Here is a 20,386-nt window from a genome sequence, read left to right on the forward strand (position 1 = left end):
CTGAGGGATTTGAAATGTTGCAGGTGAGTGTATGTGTGTGAGTGTATGAGTGTGTGTGTGTGTGTGTGTGTGTGAGTGAGTGGATGGATGAGTGAGTGTGTGTGCGAGTGAGTGTGTGTGCGAGTGAGTGTGTGTGAGTGAGAGTGAGTTTGTGAATGAGTGAGTGTGTGAGTGAGTGTGTGTGTGTGTGTGTGTGTGTGTGTGTGTGTGTGAGAATGAATGAGTGAGTGTGTGTGAGTGTGAATGTGAGTGGTGGTGAGTGTGAGAGTATGAATGTGAGAGGGAGTGTGTGCGAGTGAGTGAGAGTGTGAATGTGAGTGAGTGTGGTGGTGAGTGAGTGTGTGTGAGAGTGAGTGTGCGCGAGCTAGTGATTGAGTGTGTGTGTGCGCGTGTGTGTGTGTGCTCACCAGCTCCTCCTCCTCTTCATCGGCCGGTGCGGGTGTGTGTGGGACAGGACTCTGGAACAATGGTTCCTCTTCGTTTTCCTCTTCTACCCTCTCCGACGGACTGGGAGAACAGCAGGATGAGCACAGATGAGGCGAGAGACAGAAGGAAACGGGACAGAGGACAAAAATATTATTTGGGCACATGCTTACACTGAGGGTTAAAGAGGGTAATGTGTTCAGTTACAGTGTTATTACAGTGTTGAAAAGATTTCTGAGGTTTACCAACAATCATCAAACTCATTTAATTAGATCAACTGTAATGATGGGACATTTATACATACAGTGAAATCTAATAACTGTCACACTGTGGGAATGACACTCTCTTTTCTCACATATGTGAAGATGATCTATTACACACATTTTAGAGATCCAAAAACAGCTTGTTTGGATATTGCGGAATCAGTGATGTCACACGGGCAAACATATTTGCATATTCCCGCCTCCAGAGCAAGACATCGACGAATAGTTGTACATCAACGCACCATAGGCCCCGCCCACTGGTGTTCAGTCACTGTTTCCTATATAATGATGTTAGCCAATCATAACAGTGGTCGTTTAGTGACAAGCCTTAAAGGAGCCACGCAAAAAAGGGATTATTTCAGACATAGGTGGTAGAATGATGGTTTAAAATAATAATAATTTTCCTCATATATATTTGATTTTTATGTAAATTATAAGTAATACCTCAAGGAACATATAAAAAAATCTAATCTGTCATGCCCCCTTAAACAATGAGACCTTATTGTAAGGTGTCACTAGGTATTTTAATCTCCTTTTGTGTTCCACAGAAGTCAGTCATGTGGATATACAGTAGCAGTTATTATACAGAACTTAGACTAATACCATAACAAATATTTTTATACATTATTTATTTAGGCTGTCAAAATTAACATGTTAACGCATGCTATTAATTTTTTCAGTTTAACGTTTATATTAGAAACAATAAATGCAGCATCTGTTTTTCCCCATCATCCTTTGCAAATGCTTTTAAACCATTCACGTGCGATAAGACACAAGAGAACACAGTGCATTACTACTGTCTGTGAATCTCCTGTCTTTGAGACACACACACACACACACACACACACACACACACACACACACACACACACACACAGCCGCTTCAGACAGCGTTTTGTCGAGTATCCTCAACACAGTCTTAAATTCCCACTGTACTCAATCATTTTATTGACTTAAAACTCATCTTTGATCACCAAAATGACACATATTTTCTTCATGCCTTAAGATTTCTTGAATGTAACTCGACACCCTTGCCTCATTTAGTATACGCGGTTCTATGAATATGCAAATGAGCCCCGCCTCCACTCACTCACTCAGCTCAGAGATCCACTGGTTGACGATCACACGTTGATCTGATTGGTTACAAGGTAGTTTGTGACGTCAGAAACACCAGCGATTTCAAAGCGTGTTTTTGAGACTGTCTTTGGTTCACTGCAGTTTTAAAGGGATAGTTCACACAAAAATTTAAATTAGCCCATGATTTACTCTCCCTCAAGTCACCCTAGGTGTATATGACATTTTTATTTCAGACGAATACAATCGGAGTTATATTAAAAAATTGTCCTGGCTCTTCCCAGCTTTATAATGGGAGTGAATGGGTGTCTCTCTTTGGAAGTCCATCAAGTTATCTCTAAGGGCGTTATCACACCTGAAAGTCTGAACCAAAGGTCATGTTTTGATACATTTTATACATTCAGTTAGTTTTGGTTTGGTTTCACATTGCACTTATGCGAGCGCACTAAAGAACTTTATATGACATGTGTCCTGTTGTCATCATCTATATGGGCTGCATCTTGACATTGATTGGTTTGTGAACAGATGTGTGTCTGACGTCAGTGTGTTGTCAATTCGCCGGGTAACTTTGACAAGAATGAATGAACAGACGCATATCGTTGCCACTATACAGTTATTATTACGGCATTACTCCCTGCAGCACCGACTATACTCGAGGCTAGTTCAAATTTGCCCAATGAACGTCCTCGTTGTGCGAACATTTGATTGTCGCCGGCAGGACGCAGGACAAATACGTGTGTGTGTGTGTGTGTGTGTGTGCAGCTGGAAGAAACGCTGTGGGCAGGACTGAGAGATCTGCACATAGATATTCTTCTTCAGTTGTTTAGGCTAGGCGGGAACCACCGGAACTTCCTGTAAACGGTCTGAAAGTCTGAACCATACAGAAAATGCGTTCACACTAGAAACGAACCAAACCTTTGATCAGTTTGATCCGGACCGAGACTACCTCTTTTTGTCTGACCAAATTTGGTCTGTTTGGTCCGGACCGTGGTACGGGGGAGGTTTCACACCTGTAATTTTGATTTGGATCAAACTGAAAAGTCCAAAAATCTGGACCAAAAAAGGTAGGTGTAAAAGGACCCTAAAATAACACTAGTGTCTAGAATGGCATAAAGGTGAGTAAACTTTTGTGTGAACTCTCTTTTGTGGTGAAACAACCAAGGCAACAAATCTCTTGCTATAGATCTTCTTACCCGGTGACGTGTGCAGGGGTGACGCTGCAGTGCTCATGAACAACACCAGGGGGCGGCGGCGGGTTCTTGGGCGGCCCGCCGAGCGTCAGTCCTGAAACGCTCTCATCCACTACCCTCACTTCCTGTTCCTGTGGAGTGATGTCATCAGGCAGCTCCGTGGTCACTTCCTGTGGAGTGATGTCATCAGGCAGCTCTGTGGTCACTTCCTGTGTGGGTGTGACGTCACGTTCAGCCTCTTCTTCGTGTGTAGTTTCACCGTCCTGATCTTGCACGTTGTGCTCTGCGCTGCTGACATTAACTTCCACTTTCACAACTTTCTCTTCATTCCTTTCTTCTACAACTTCCGGTTCACTTTCGACTTCCACCGCTTCGTCTTCCTCCTTCTCTTCCGTTGTTGAAACCTCTTCCTTGTCTTTTCTTTCCTTTTCTTCCTCCTCCACTCCATCTTCAGGATCTCCGTCTGTCTCCTTATCTTCCTCTCTCTGCCCGTTCATGTGCTGTGCATCGCTCTCTCTCTCCTCCTCTTCACTGTGTTCAGGTGTCGATCTCTCGGCCTTGGTGAGGAGCTGCAGTGTGACACTCTGTCATTGGAGGAAAAAACACTTTGAGACATTTTTCTATCCGCAGTTTTCGAGCAGAAACCACAGAGATGCGCACCGAGAGCCTGACCTTGATGGTGCTGACCAGCACTCGGAGAACAGCACTTCCTTCGTACGTCTCATTCAGTTCAAACTCCCCTCGCAGAGACTGAAACACTCCGTTCATCACACGCTTCACCTGGAAATAAACACCGCTGAGCTTAGAAAGAGTCTATAATGACTCTATGATGCAAACCAACATAAATGCTTTAAATATTTTAAAAATGTAAAAAATTATTTTGATTACAGATATTTTGATTTGATTATCTTATTTTAAGTTAAAAGATTCAGTGCATCTATTACAGTAAGTCAAGTCACCTTTATTTATATATCTTTTTACAACACAGAGTGTTTCAGAGCAGCTTTACAGAGATAACAGAAAAATAATGCAACAAAGTTTCTAGAAGAAAATATCTTCACAGTCCAGCTTAAGTAAGTTCAGTGATGTTTCATTTTTGTTGTAAAAAAGTTATTAATTTAGTTCATTTTTATATATAATTATAAATATATTAAATTTCAATTTTTTATTAATTTTATAATATATTATATAATTTATATATAAAGCCACTCTGGAGAAAACCGTGATGTCATCGTCCAGCTCAGATCAGTTCTCATATAATGGTGTCAATGCAGGCCGATCAATAATATTGTTGAATATTAAATTAAATGTACTATATGTTAATTTTACATCAGTCATATATTATTATAATTTACAATTATAATACCCAATATAATCACACAATTACTTATCTAAAATAAAATCATTTTCTTGAGTTCATCAGATTTATTTGATGTATTTTGCCAATATTTTACTATAATGTAAGTTGTCGCTCCAGTCGTTAAAATGTTTTCGAGATCTAAGATTTTTAATGGTATCTTCTGCTCACCAAGGCTGAATTTATTTGATCAGAAATATTATTACAATTTCAAACAGCTATTTTCTATGTGAATATATTTTAAAATGTAATTTATTCCTGTGATCAAAGCTGAATATTGAGGAAGTCAATGTTCTCCATTCAAAAGTCTGGAATAAGTACTTTTTTTTAATGTTTTTGCTTAAAAAAACAGTAATATTGTGAAATATTATTACAATTTAGAATAGCTGTTTTCTATGTGAATATTTAGTAAAGTGTAATTTATTCCTGTGATCAAAGCTGAATTTTCAGCATCATTACTCCAGTCTTCAGTGTCACATGATCCTTCAGAAATCATTCAGAAATCATTCTAATATGATGATTTGATGCTCAAGAAACATTTATGATTATTATCAGTGTTGAAAACAGTTGTGCTGCTTCATATTTGTGTGGTAACGTGATACCTTTTTTCCCCAGAATTTCAGGATTCAAAAGAACGGCATTTATTTGAAAGATAAATATTTTGTAACATTATGAATGTCTTTACTTTCACTTTTGATCAATTAAATGTATCCTTACGGAATAAAAGTATTGATTTCTTTCAAAAATCTTACCGACCCCAAACTTTTGAACAGTACTTTAAATAAATAAATAAATAAATAAAACATATACATATATACATATAAATATAAATTAATAAAAAATAGAGGTTAGTTCAATAGTTCAGAAATGTCCAAGTAAACATATTAAAATATTTAAAATTATTTATTTAAACAAAATGGTAACACTTTATAATAAGGTTCATTAGTTTACTACATTAGTTAGCATGAACTAATAATGAACTGCACTTAGTCATTATTAGGCACAACAGCATTTATTCATCTTTTTTAATTTCAACATTTACTAATGCTTTATTAAAATCTTGTTAACATTAATGCATAACGTTAACGCACTGAATTAATATAAAAAATTAACAGTTGTATTTTTATTAACAAAGATTAACAAATACTGTAACAAATGTATTGCTCATGGTCAGTTCATGTTAGTTAAAACATTAACTAATGTTAACTAATGCCTTAATTAACTAATGTTAACAAATGAACCTGATTGTAAAGTGTTACCATGACGTTTGATCTGAACTGAGAGGTTCTGATGCCTTATATGAACGCAGTACTGTAAATAATAATAAGGCACAGGAGGATATATAATGAGTGTCAGTATGATAGAGATGATAAAGCTGACCTCTCCTGCAGTGTCTGTCTTCTTCTCCATCTCTGAGACGTGCGTCTTCATCAGCGCCACTCTCTCCTCCAGCGCACAGCACTGACACACAAGCAAACTCTTCACTACAGGGTACAGTCATGACAAACACTCGGCCCTAGTTTAACCATCTAAGCTTATGGTCTAAAGCACACGGCGCAAGTTCACTTAGGTCGTGTCTGAATCCACTATTTGCTAGTTTAACGACAGGACAAATGGTCGGTGCTCCCGGCGCATGGTCTAAAAGGGTCGTCTCTATTCTCTTAATGAGTCATGGGTGTGTTTTGTCTCTATTCTCTTAATGAGTAATGGGTGTGTTTTGGGCGTAACGTGCAATAAACCAATCAAAGTCTCTTCTCCCATTCCCTTTAAAACCCAGTTGCACTCGAGCCATGGCGGATTCACTATTTACATGGAAGAATTTGCAAGCGGAAAAACTGAACGCTCTCCAGAGAGGAAACGGATCTACTTGTGCGCGAGGTAAAAGTGTGTGTGTGTGTGTGTGTGTGTGTGTGAGAGGTTAAAGCAGAACATCTACGGGACAAGCTGGATTACACCATATATTTACGTACACAATAATAAACCTGAACACACACCTTACTTTCAGACCAGCAGCACATGGGCACTAATGCATTTGCTATTTAAAGCAACACTATGGAACTTTTCCTCTGCGGTCCCCCTACAGGTTGGAAGCGGAATTGTCCATTACCGCTGTCGTAAATAATTTAGCCTACCGCAGCCTACCGTCACACACACACTCGCTGTTTATCCAGCGCCGGCTGTGGAATGAACGATGTCCAAAGACAAGGTAGAGTATGATGCTTGATTTCATGAAAGTATGATGTATTGCCACATCAGAAACGAAGAAAAACTAAATAATGACTATTGTAACGCTTGACGCAAAGCAAGTCAAATTTGTAGTTTTCTTATGTCTCATTAGAACTACAGAAACGTGACCCGATCTGGCAATCTTGCATAGTGTGGTTATAGCAGATATAGGGCCGCAAAGCGGAGGCATAAGTGCCTTTCACCCTGTTACGACTTGATGAACCACTGAAACCATTTTGAAACATTATTTTAAGGTAAAAAATATTACTTAGTGTTGCTTTAAATAACGTGGCGCAAGATGTGAAAATGATAACTGTGTCAGGCTGAAACTAGCAAAAACACTTGTGTCGCGTGTATGATAGGCCCAGGATCTGTCACAATGTAATGCAGGCTGATACTGAAGAATGAGTGAGAACTATACTGTGCCTGATAGCAAACCCACAATCTACGAAGAAGTGCTCTGTGAAGAGGTTAGCCAATCACAACACAATCATTTAGATACATCAGAGAAAAAGGGGTGATAAACGAGTGCATGAGCTCGTCAGTGTTGCACCTTGAGTCTCCAGGCCTGCAGCTCTTCTCCCTGGTCCTGGTCCTGGTCCTGCTGGAGTGAACGCTGCTCCTCTGAGTCACGTGACTGTCTGAGTGTGTTAAACTACACACAGGAGATACAGGAGGGTTAGCTGCAGTCGTTAAGTGACTGACTGTTCGACAAAATACTATTATTTTGCAATGTTTGTGAGTTTAAAGTATTCTAATCCGATGTGGACTGCTGAGGAAGTCACTGTAGCTGTGTGTGTGTGTGTGTGTGTGTGTGTGTGTGTGTGTGTGAGTGTGTACCTTCTCCTGCAGTTGTGTGAGTTTGAGCTGCAGTGTGTCTCTGTGTTCAGTGAGTTCAGTCGTCTCTCTCCTCTGTGTGAGTGTGTGTGTGTGTGTGTGTGTGTGTGTGTGTACCTTCTCCTGCAGTTGTGTGAGCTTGAGCTGCAGTGTGTCTCTGTGTTCAGTGAGTTCAGTCATCTCTCTCCTCTGTGTGTGTGTGTGTGTGTGTACCTTCTCCTGCAGTTGTGTGAGCTTGAGCTGCAGTGTGTCTCTGTGTTCAGTGAGTTCAGTCATCTCTCTCCTCTGTGTGTGTGTGTGTGTGTGTGTGTGTGTGTGTGTGTGTGTGTGTGTGTGTGTGTGTACCTTCTCCTGCAGTTGTGTGAGCTTGAGCTGCAGTGTGTCTCTGTGTTCAGTGAGTTCAGTCATCTCTCTCCTCTGTGTGTGTGTGTGTGTGTGTACCTTCTCCTGCAGTTGTGTGAGCTTGAGCTGCAGTGTGTCTCTGTGTTCAGTGAGTTCAGTCATCTCTCTCCTCTGTGTGTGTGTGTGTGTGTGTGTGTGTGTGTGTGTGTGTGTGTGTGTGTACCTTCTCCTGCAGTTGTGTGAGCTTGAGCTGCAGTGTGTCTCTGTGTTCAGTGAGTTCAGTCATCTCTCTCCTCTGTGTGTGTGTGTGTGTGTGTGTGTGTGTGTGTGTGTGTGTGTGTGTGTACCTTCTCCTGCAGTTGTGTGAGCTTGAGCTGCAGTGTGTCTCTGTGTTCAGTGAGTTCAGTCATCTCTCTCCTCTGCTGTTCTCGAGCCGCTGCCAGAGTCTGATCACACTTCACCTGCCACTCCTGCTCCAGATCCGCCTGCAACTGAGACAGCTGCACACACACACACACACACACACACACACACACACAGTCACAAAACTACAGCTACGATACAATATACTGAGTGTCAAAAACTATCAATTACACAATTACCCCTTAATTTACTCCTACTTCAGAGTCGGTCTAAACCAGCGCTATAGGAACTATCCCGTGACGTTAGTGTTCGCTGATTGGCCGAAAGCACGTGAAACACCAGCACATACCTGTCAACCCTCCCGTTTTCTCCGGGATTCTCCCGTATTTTACCTTGCTATAACGCTATCATCCCGTTTAAATATTTTCCCGTATTCCTCCCGTATTTTTCATCTTTCTATAAAAAAAAAAAATTAAATAAAACCAGTTTTTGGGTTTTGGGTTTGCAGCTAATTTCATTGGTTGAGGTTACAATGACGGGTAGGTTTAGGGATCAGTGTTTGGTGTAGGCAATCAGTACTGTGATTCACATGACCAATAAAATCTTTAGAATCGGCTAAAGATTCTTAGCCCAATCCATGGCGTTCTCAGAGCCGTCAAAATAAAAGTCCTAACAACAAGAGTGTATAACGTCACGTCAGAGTTCCTACTTACGGTGCGAATGCAACCAGGAAAACGTTCCTTAGGGAACCATTAGTTCTCTGGGAAACACCCTGGTGGCTCAATCCTAGAACTACCCGGTGCGAAAGCCCCTATAGATTCTGATTGGGAGCATAGATCTCTTCTTGTCATTATGCATGCAAACACACACACACTCATACCTGTTCTGCTGTTGCGTGGTCAGTGCTGGTTCTGGCTTTGCGTAACTGGCTCCTGAGACTGTCCATCTCCTGCTGGCTCGTCCTCCTCACCTCTTCCAGCTCTTCATCACATCGCTGTCTCTCGGCCTGCCACTTCCGCTTCCGCTCTGACAGAGTCTGAACACACACAGGTCAACGTATTCAAGATTATCCAGATGAGGATTCAGTCCTTCAGTAACACACACACACACACACACTCACACACACACACACACACACTCACACACACACACTCACACACACACACACACACACACACACACACACACACACACACACACACACACACACACACACACACACACACACACACACACACACACACACACACACACACACACACACACACACACACACACACACACACACACACACACACACACACACACAGAAGAGCCAATAACTCACTCGTTCCAGACCGTCCTTCTCTGTCTTCATGTCCTGCAGCTCTTCCTCTGAGTTGTTGAGTTTGAGCTCCAGTTCCTTACGTTTCTGCTTCTCCATCTTGTATTGACCCTGCACTCTGTCTGCTGTCTCCCTCAGCTCTGAAACACACACACACACTATAAGTCTTAATCTTGTGTGATGCAACAGTTTCCAGCTGCCCCAAAAAAAAAAAAAAAATTGTGCCAAAACAAAACACAAAAGAATATGTCCTGGTCATATTTCATAAAAAAAAATTAAAAAAAATAAATAATAATAATTGCCTAAACATGAAAATATCTTGGCACCGTGTGACATTTTCATGACAATTAAGCGACAATATTTAATCTCAAATTCACATTATTATTGTAATGCAGACAAAAACACAATTATATAGTGTACTAAACAATTTATACATAATGATAATATTGGTGTTAATGCCTTTGTTTCAAATTTTTTTTAAATCACTGCAATTTTACAGAAATGCAGTTGAAAAATACAGTATTACAATAATACGAATTACATTTGAGAATGAGAATTGCAAAAAACTCAACTCATAAAACATTTGCATTTATTATATCAATGACAATGTGCTTAATTGAAAATTTCACAAAGTAAAAATCTATATAATATTGATTCTAAAGCTTATTTATATTACAAATTATCTTTATATATGTATTAGTGCCTTCAATCGATTAAAAATATAAAAACTAATCAATCATAATTTTTTTTTTGACAGGTAGGGAACATGTAGAAATTGAATAAAGTTATTAAATACTTCCCAGTCTTCACTACATAAATCTCCTACAACAGTTATTCAGTCAAGAGCAGTGAGTGTTTTTCTCTTTGTCTTTTGTTCTTTGATTAACTTTAAATGACAGACAGCTGCATTAATTTCATTCAATATTTTTAGCGTGTTAATGCTATTCATTTTTCCAGTTTAATGCATTAAAAATATTGAATGCAATTAATGCAGCTGTCTGTCATTAAAGCTAATCAAAGAACAAAAGACAGAGAAAATCACTTACTGCTTTTGACTGAATAACTTTTGTATATATAATATAATATATATTATAAATATAATAAGGATTAATCTATGTTTCATTTACACACTGCAGCTCAAAATAATCTTGTTTCCGTTTGAATTAAGATTATTTTTCTTACCCCACTGGGACATAATTTTCTTTGTTTAAAGCAAAAACTCACTTCATTTTGATTTTTTTTTCACCCAAGAAAACAAGATATAATATTTTATGGCATTTTACTACTTTAGTAAATGCATCTTGATTTAAGAAGTTTTAGATATTTGGACTGTAAACAAGACAAAAATACTAGGCAAGAAAATTATTTTTAGAGGGTATACTTATATTAATTTAAACTAAGAGCTTAATAATAATTGATCAACTATAAGTGTACATGTGTAATGGATTAAGGTTAATAATTACATATATAATATCTGAATCATACAAAATAATTATTATAAATAATCATCGTTATAAATAATAAGCCGATGATTTTTTCTTAAAAAATCTAGTGACCTTTAATTTGGAGTAAGAGAAACTGGGGGAGTGACTATTGCGTCAGACATGTGACACTTTGCTCATAGCTGATTGGTCCAGTTTCGTTTGAGATTTCGTACTTTTTCTTACTGCACTGGAGCGCAAGTTTAGGCGATGAACATCGCTAAAAGCCCAGACACTTTCATGATGCCTAAAACCAAGGGTTGGCACAAACTAAACTGAAACATACGGTTGATTAAAACAAATTGTCTGAAAGAACCAGTTCACGGAAAATAACCAGACTTCCCATCACTAAAGGAAACTGTCAGCCATGTGTTTCAGTCATGGTTATGAGACGAGCGGCTCACCCAGCATCTGAGCCTCCAGCGCTGCGGTGTGTGTGTTGTTCTGCTGAGCGTCCAGCAGGGCGGCGCTGAGTTTGGTCTGCAGAGCCGTGATCTTCTGCTGCTGCGAGCTCAAGTCCAGCTGAAGCTCAGACACGCGTGCCGTGGAGGACGCCAACTCCTCGCTCAAGCGCGCCTTCCAGAGAGACGACATGAAACAAAAAAAATTTAAATTAGCCCATGATTTACTCACCCAGAAGCCATGTCAAGTTTATGACATTCTTCTTTCAGACGAATACAATCGGAGTTATATTAAAAAATGTCTCTTCCAAGCTTTATAATGGCAGTGAATGGGTAACATTTTTTGGAAGTCCATCAGAGTGCATCTATCCATGATAAAAGTGCATCTATCCATGATAAAAGTGCATCTATCCATGATAAAAGTGCATCTATCCATGATAAAAGTGCATCTATCCATCATAAAAGTGCATCTATCCATCATAAAAGTGCCATCATAAAAGTGCATCTATCCATCATACGTAAGTCGACTTGCAGTCTGCCGGAAGCTAGTTATTTTAGTCAATAAAGTGTTAAATATGGATATTTTTCTTACACGAACGCATCGCTTCACTTCAGAAGGCCTTTATTAACCCCCCGGAGCAGTGTGGAGCACTTTATCATGGATAGATACGCTTTTATGATGGATAGATACGCTTTTATCATGGATAGATGCACTTTTATCATGGATAGATGCACTTTTATGATGGACAGATACGCTTTTATCATGGATGGATGAGCTTTTATCATGGATAGATGCACTTTTATCATGGATAGATGCACTTTTATCATGGATAGATGCACTTTTATGATGGATAGATGCACTTTTATGATGGATAGATACGCTTTTATCATGGATGGATGAGCTTTTATCATGATAGAAGCACTTTTATCATGGATAGATGCACTTTTATGATGGATAGATGCACTTTTATGATGGATAGATGCGCTTTTATCATGGATAGATGCACTTTTATGATGGATAGATGCACTTTTATCATGGATAGATGCACTTTTATCATGGATGGATACGCTTTGAAATATACAAATTAACTGCCATTATAAAGCTTGGAAGAGCCAGGACATTTTTTAATATAACTCTGATTGTGTTCGTCTGAAAGAAGAATGTCATATACATCTAGGACGACTTCAGGGTGAGTAAATCATTGGCTATTTTTAATTTTTTGGTGAACTATCCCTTTAATAACTGATCAACTGATGTTACAGCAGATGAAATGATGAAGGGACTATAATGGAAAGACAAATAAACGATACAAGGAAATGAAAGCAAGGGTGGTAGAACTATCCACCCCTGCTGAGAGCTGAATGCTGATTGGTTAGCAGTGCCTGTTCAAACAAAGAGTGAAAAGAGAAATGGGAAATGCTTCATTTAACATAAACGATGGTCAAACGAAAGAGTGTGTGAAGACTATGAAGAAATGGATGAAAAGCGGGGACAGCGCTTTTGCTCACCTGATCCCAACTCAATTCCAGTGGCAGTGCATGCTGGGAAAAGAGAGCAGTCACCGCTAAAGGCTCTCAACCAATCAGAGCAGAGATACATGGCTTAGAAGGAAATAGTGTTAACCGTAGAGATATTTAAGAGTTTGTACTAGGGGTTGAATGATTTCAGTTTTTTAAAGTCAACATTTATATGATTAAAGTCGACTCGACTAGTCGCTGCTGATGTCATTAATGAACAAATAAGCCTGAACCTCGAGCTGAGACTCAAACACAGATATGTCATATGACACAGCGCTGCCCACAAGACATTTGCTCCTATTTGCTTATTTTTATCCGTTTTTTTGTCTTTTGGGTCGTTAAATTTCTCACAGATTTCTGCTCGTTCTAAAGCAGATATAGATAAAGTAGCGCAGTAAAGATTACATTTGTGAAGATACATATCCTGACGTCACATGTCTTTACGGGATGTGTGTGAACGCACTCACAGATTCCGGAAAATCACTGGCAGTGAAAATCAAACGATCCCGGGACAAATCCCGGAACACATTATCCGTGTATTTTCCTGAATCTCTGATTGAAAGGGGCTTAAGTGTACTCCATATGATGGCATGTGTGAATACAGTCACATGAGCACTAGGAATTGCGCAAGTGTCTGCGCTATTTCTCTCCAGAAGTCATAAGTGATAAAAACATCTTTGTTTTCGTTTAAACTAGTGTTGCGAGTATCTCTAAACAACATGGCCGTCTGTTGTTGTTGCTCCAGGAGTTTGTTGATGTTGATCCATCTCATTCGTTTTTTTTTTTTTATGTGAAACCACAGGTCAGTGTTGCCACCTTGTGGACAAACTAATTAGTGCAAAAAAAACATGGCACATGTGGAAACTGAGCATACAGATAATGTGCAGTGAGAAAAATGTCTGTGTGTGTGTACAGTACATGTGTCCCTAAGGCCCCGTCCACACTACTGCGTTTTCGTTTAAAAAAGGAGACCTTTTGCTACGTTTGCACCTCCCGTCCACACTAAAACGGCAAAAACGGAGACCCAAAACGGAGAAGTTTTGAAACGCTGCCGACCCGTTTTTCGTTTTGAATCTCCGGAGGGCGTTTTATTGTGGACGGGTCAAAACGGAGGACTTTAGAAACGATGACGTAGTAGAGGCTCACGCTCGGCTCTATGATTGGGTGTCATCAGTCATGGCGTATATCTTTGCTAGCAGCTTCTGTGCAAGTAAATTCTGCATTTTACACTGCTATAACTGCCTACATGCGCCGGAGGCAAGCTATTATTCAAGCGATCTGTGACAATTCCCGTGTGCAGCGGCGGTATCGACCGTACATGGAGCGTCGGTTTTGGGGTAACCCAGGAAGAACCAGCGCATGGTGGGATAATTTTATCAATGAAGTTGTGTTTACACCAGCACGCGCATGCCCAGTGTTGGTGAATGGTCACGTGATCCGCGTTTTCAGTCGTTTTAATGTGGACGGAGATCAATTCTAGTACGCCGCTAAAACGCTGGTGTGGACGGAGATCGTATTCGTTTTAATTCTCCGTTTCTAAACGAAAACGCAGTAGTGTGGACGGGGCCTAAGATACACGTGTAGCATAAGGTATGCGTAAAAACAGTGTATACTATTTTACTGAATGCTTGTGTGTCGTTGATTTTAATTTGTTAATCAGTTTAATCGACTACCAACCTGTTTAATCGCCAGATAGTTAGAAAAGCCCAGTCCATCTTAATGGTTAGTTCCCATCCTCTCTATTCTGAGTTTCAGTTTTTACCCTCAGGATCTCGGTTAGGAGTAACAGGTACAAGCATTAATTTATTCCTACTTCTATTTCTCTGTTAAATTCGGCATGGGGGGAGTAGTTGGAAGTAGGTAGTTGTCTGGGCCTGTCGTTGTCTTGTGTAGTTTATTAAGTAATTTTTAATGTATTGTAAATCGTCTTTTTTGTATGCTGGTCTTGCTGTAAAACCAATTGCCCTTCTGGGACATAAAGAAAGAAAGAAAGAAAGAAAGAAAGAAAGAAAGAAAGAAAGAAAGAAAGAAAGAAAGAAAGAAAGAAAGAAAGAAAGAAAGAAAGAAAGAAAGAAAGAAAGAAAGAAAGAAAGAAAGAAAGAAAGAAAGAAAGAAAGAAAGAAAGAAAGATATGAAGCATATTCGAGTATCACATCATTAGCGCTATCTGAATGCCGTGTGGAGAGCACTTCAGGTTAGGTTTCCGATCAGTCACTTCAATGATGTCTTAAGCCCTATCCAGACGGGACTAGTGTAACATGGAGAGGAGGGGTAAAGTAATAATTACCAGAGCTTCTTTGTGATTTTAGTCCCGTCCGAATGTGCATCTCAGTAATCATCACGGACAATGTCAGTAAAGATCACGGCGACTTTTACCTTCAGTAAAAATGTCCGGAAAAATGACCTCAGGTAACACTAATCCCGTGCGAATACACCCGCTGTAGATTTGTAACGTAAATATTTCGTCATTTCCTGTCTAAAAGTAGTTCTCAGCGTTTTTTCCAAGTATGGAGACGCTTGAAGAAGCATTCAGTTGCGTTCTAGACGCTGGAACGAGTCTGTGGCAAAACTCAAGTGTTTCCCACACACCATTCAGATCAGAAAGAAGATCGAAAGCACTTGATAGAGGCACGAAACATCTTTTAGCGTTAGGTAAGTGCCTATCACCAACACAGTCCAATCTGAAGTCAATTAATACATCGTTCTGGTGTTATTGTGTGTGTGTGTGTGTGTAATGGGTTAATAGTGTTACCTTGTCTTGTTCTGCCTGCAGTATTCTGGTCTGATTCTGTTCACTGCTGTTCTTCAGAGAGTCGGTTCTCTGTTCCATCATCAGATTACTCTGCTCCACGTATCTACACAAGCACAAACTCCCCTTGAGTCAAAGCACACTGTGTTACTTGGACATTTTATCCATTTCTATTGACAGTAGGGGTGTAATGATACCCTCATGTCACATTACCATGATATTAAAGCACGGATATATTTAAATCGATACATATCACGATACTGAACTCACGATACGATATTATTGCGATACTCCAAGACACATGGGAAAAGGGTAACAAAAAAAATACTGTTGATTAAAATGCCAAATTTGATATTACATTGTGTGTAAATGAATAGGCTTGGACTTGGTGCTGGAAACCCAATGCACAGGACAATAGAGACACCAGAATATGAATATCATGAATACACCCACAAATATTCCCCCATTGCATTATTATACATTATATTCAACATTACAGACCCTTTCCAAAAAATTAGAATATCATGGAAAAGTTTATTTATTTCCATTATTCCATTCAAAACGTTAAACTTCCATAGATTATAGATTCAGGGCCCACAACTTAAACGATTTCAAGTATTTAGTTGTTTATTTGTACATAATTTGGGTTTACAGCTCATAAAACCCACGAAAACAGGATTCAGAATATTACATGAAATCACACAGTAATTACACAGTAATACCATGGTCATTGAACCAGGTTTTGGTTGTTTTGGCAGTGTGGGAAGGTGCAAATCCTGCTGGAAAATGAAGGAAGCATGAAGTGCTCTGGAAATGTCCTGGTAGACGGCTGAGTTGACTCTGGATTTAATAAAGCACAGTGGACCAAAGTCCTCTTTTCTGATGAGAGCAAATTTTGCATCTCATTTGGAAACCAAGGTCCCAGAGTCTGGAGGAAGAATGGAGAGGCACACAATCCAAGATGCTTGAAGGCCAGTGTGAAGTTTCCACAGTCTGTGTTGGTTTGGGGAGCCATGTCATCGGCTGGTGTTGGTCCACTGTGTTGTCCACTCAACGCAGCCGTCTACCAGGACATTTCCAGAGCACTTCATGCTTCCTTCAGCAGACAAGCTTTGTCTGTAATAGGTTAGACAAACTTAGTCCCGGTCACGTTGGAAGTTACCGAGCTGGGGACTGTTTTCAGGCGCTGCATCATATCATTACGCCTGCTGGACTCATGGTACGGCAGCAAAGTTTCTTGATTATTACGCAGGAATGAGAGTATAGTTCCTAGTCATATCAGCCTAGAAAATCGCAACTTTTCATTTTCCGTCGGTCTTAGTACACGATGTAACTACAGAAGAGTCAAGTTTTAAATAGGAAAAATATCGAAACTCTTTGGTCATTTTTTTGAGAGAGATGCTAATGGTCCTGTCCGATTCAATGATCTATGCTAAGCTATGCTAAAAGTGGTACTGCCAGACCCGGAGATCGGCTGAATGGATTCGAAAACGGTACGACTCAACTGTTTAACTCTGGGGGAGTTGTAAAATGAGCCTATTTCCAAAAAAAGTGGAGTATCCCTTTAACATTTTTATTATGTGGGAAGAACAAAATACTAAACTTGATTAAGGTTTTTATCTGACAATAATTTAGCCACAAAAATAAGTAAACTACAGCTATAATGCATAGAAAAACAAAAAGCTCACAGGAAAAAGCATATATTGATTACAGCATATCAGTCATTCATATTTCATTAGTTCTTTCTTGTTTTTGCATGCGTTCATAATTTCTTTGAATGAATGAAAGCCTGGCCAAAAATTACACCATAGTAATTGCATTAAATGTATTAAAGAAGTAATGGAATATAATCACAGTATTATTTGCTATTAAGCTATAGCAGTTTTTGTGCATTTGTATTCATACTAAATGTGTTTAGAGAACAAATAACATATAATTGATAGTTTTACCGTGGTAATGTTGTGCTATGCGTGGTTTTATCTGTGGTTATCATGATCTACAAATGTATGATACTATGGAAGACCAATTTTAATAAGAGTAGAGTCCTAACTCAGTCAGCAATATTTAAATTTTACCCAATATTTAACAAATATTTTTACTTATGTTACTGTTTTTGTTAGGAACATATTGTGCAGCCCTATTTTTGAACCAGAACATTGCTTTAATGAAGGATGGATTATATTATAAAAATGTAATACAAAAAGGGAAGATGCCAAATATAGTGTGAGACCTCTGACCTCTGGTTCTGATTGATGAGCTCGCTGATCTTGCGGTTCTGTTCCTCTATGCGTGAGCTTTTCTCAAACACCTCTTTCTTCAGACACTCATTCTCCTGAATAAATGAAAGATAGGTTCATTGAGTACAAAGAACTGTGAGATAAGGTTTGATTGACCAATCACTGCAAGTTACCTGTATGATCCTCTGAATGTTGTGCATGATCATGGCTGTTTCCATCGACACGTTCGATAAGCCCATCGAAACGCTGCCTTGCTTTTGTAGGTCATCGATCTGAAAAAGTGGAGCGATTCCTCAAAAGGTTGTTCAAGTGTCAAATTTAGTTACTTACACATTTCTGCTAATTATGTACCAACCTTTGAGGACAAGTGGTCCATTTTGTCTGCCACTTTTCCAACAGCCAATCGTATTTCAGTGTTGTGTTGTCGAGCCTCCGTCATCAAGAAGGACGTGACATCACTAGTTCCTAAAAGAGACAGGCGTCATTTAAAAATCCCAACCTTGACTACATGAATGTATTGACATCTGAAGCTGATAAACTACAAACAAATGCAATGTTGTTGAGTAAGTTGTGAGATGTTGTAGGTTTTGTAGTGATTTTGTAGTGATTTTTACCTTGGTAAGGCACTGTTTGTGTGGGGTACATCTGGCTCACAGGCTGCCGAGAGGAAGACAGTCAACAGATTTAATGAATGTATCATAACTAAATATACAGTCAAACCAAAATGTATTCAGACAACTTCAACATTTCTCACATTATCTCAGTTAATCGCTATAGTTTAGAAAATGGTGATAAAATATGATAAGAATCAGTTGATATTTGACTGGTTTGAATTTAGCTCAACCAATCACCAAGCAATGCTTCATTTTGTTCAGTCTGTGGTGTAAAAAGAGCATTAGCAATTAAAGAAAAACCACTTCAGCAAAACATGGTCAGGTCAAAGTGTCTGAATCATTTTTGGTCCCACATTATTACTGGTAGTCACTGGAATTATATTACTAGAATCATTTTTGGTTTGAATTTGGAATTTTTGGTTACTGATCAGTCCCTCTGGGGTTTTGCGATTCTGCAATCGTAGAATTTAGAGTAAAATCAAGGCCGCTTGCATTTTTGTCGTATTTCTACAATTTTTGAGCAAAAAACATTAACCTCAGAGAGGAAAAGGCAATATTGGCTAATAAAAGTCCATAATTCAGAGTCCAAACAAATGAATCTATACATGTTCAACTGTCCTGCCGTGGTCTTGCAGTGAATCCCAGTGTAAAGTGAGCAGGGATGGAGCGTTTATAAACCAAAGAAAACTTCCCATATGAGGCTCATTCGAGCAACACAGATCTCTGAAATTTAAGGTTTCAACAAGTTTAATGATACTAATAAACTACTATGATAGTATATAATACTGAATATAATGTATATTTGTCCTCATAATGACCGATTTCACCATTAGATTTAATACATCATTTTACTGGATAGACACTTTTTCAATATTTCGTGTGAGTGTAATCAATAGCTATGTTTCCATCCACATGTTTTTATGTGAATTTTGGGATATCGCTATAAAAAGAAAACGCTAGATGGAAACCGCAAGATGCACATTAAAAATGTTTGTAAAAACACATTTACTGAATAAATCCCTCGATGCGCAACAAAAACCTGGACTAACCAGCGGACCAATCACATCGCAGCATCTCAAATATTGGTTTAGTGGATCTGAAACGCCGGAGTCAAAGTCTGTGATCAGAATGATTGGGTTTAATTCCCTCAGAAGCGTCTCACACGATTGCGTTCCCAAACACCAGCATCCCAACGCAAGAGAACATGACAGCGTTTGTTGTGTTTCGTCTGACGCTCTGAGACTCATTTATGATGGAGGGAAAAAGGGCCACAGTTTCTTCCCTGATTGCAGCTAATTTCAGTTTTATTACAGATATTTTGAGCCAGTTTCCCAGGAAGTGATGATTTTGTTCACATGGGATGGAAACGCTGCTTTATTCACAAATGTTTTATGCGATATTCCAATTTTGTACGCAAATTAAATTCACAGCTTTAGATGGAAACATAGCTACTGATAATACTATTATATACTACTACAACATTACAACAATAGACAGTAGGTTTAGCTGAAAACGTCCTTTTTGCATTTTTAACAAAGCAGAATTAGGAGTATTTATTAAATCGTACTCTTACTGCCACTAACGCTAATTACATGTACATCGTGATTATTGCTGGGTTTTCAATGCAAAACAACACAAAAAAGTGCAGTAAATGTCACTGCAGTATTTGGGAAAATCTGCAGCATATTCAGTAATTTAAGGCAGCATAAATCATTTAAAAGAAAGTCCCGTAACAGTCAAGGACATTTGGGATACTTAATCTGCAGGTACTTATATAGGTTGTTTATATTACTGTTATTTTATATGTTTTCTCAGTTTTTATTTTATTTTATCCCATTTTATTTATGTATCTTAAAAGTCCCATAGTGCAATGGGGTGGGGGTGGATGTGGGAAGGGGGAAGGTTCGAGGGGCAATAGTAGTTGAATAAGTTTTCTTTCTTTTATTGCAAAATATTCTGTATGCGTTCTCAAAAATAACAAACACAA

General features: G+C 38.9%; 1 protein-coding gene across 1 annotated transcript in view; it reads right to left on the minus strand.

Annotated features, from left to right (window-relative positions):
* fkbp15b (FKBP prolyl isomerase family member 15b) overlaps window positions 1–20,386 on the minus strand; it is a 36,095-nt gene that overhangs the window by 864 nt on the left and 14,845 nt on the right. The window contains exons 15-28 of the mRNA XM_082188681.1: window positions 18,400–18,442; window positions 18,141–18,250; window positions 17,959–18,057; window positions 17,786–17,880; window positions 15,552–15,654; window positions 11,285–11,456; window positions 9,403–9,539; window positions 8,956–9,111; window positions 8,060–8,212; window positions 7,087–7,188; window positions 5,688–5,768; window positions 3,623–3,730; window positions 2,954–3,534; window positions 408–507 (exon numbers count right to left, since the gene is read on the minus strand). Coding sequence (XP_082044807.1) covers window positions 408–507; window positions 2,954–3,534; window positions 3,623–3,730; window positions 5,688–5,768; window positions 7,087–7,188; window positions 8,060–8,212; window positions 8,956–9,111; window positions 9,403–9,539; window positions 11,285–11,456; window positions 15,552–15,654; window positions 17,786–17,880; window positions 17,959–18,057; window positions 18,141–18,250; window positions 18,400–18,442 — 2,040 coding nt within the window. The remainder of the gene's footprint in view (window positions 1–407; window positions 508–2,953; window positions 3,535–3,622; window positions 3,731–5,687; window positions 5,769–7,086; window positions 7,189–8,059; window positions 8,213–8,955; window positions 9,112–9,402; window positions 9,540–11,284; window positions 11,457–15,551; window positions 15,655–17,785; window positions 17,881–17,958; window positions 18,058–18,140; window positions 18,251–18,399; window positions 18,443–20,386) is intronic.

The sequence above is a fragment of the Leuciscus leuciscus genome, assembly GCF_965113295.1.
Source record: "Leuciscus leuciscus genome assembly, chromosome: 13".
Classification (NCBI taxonomy): domain Eukaryota; kingdom Metazoa; phylum Chordata; class Actinopteri; order Cypriniformes; family Leuciscidae; genus Leuciscus; species Leuciscus leuciscus.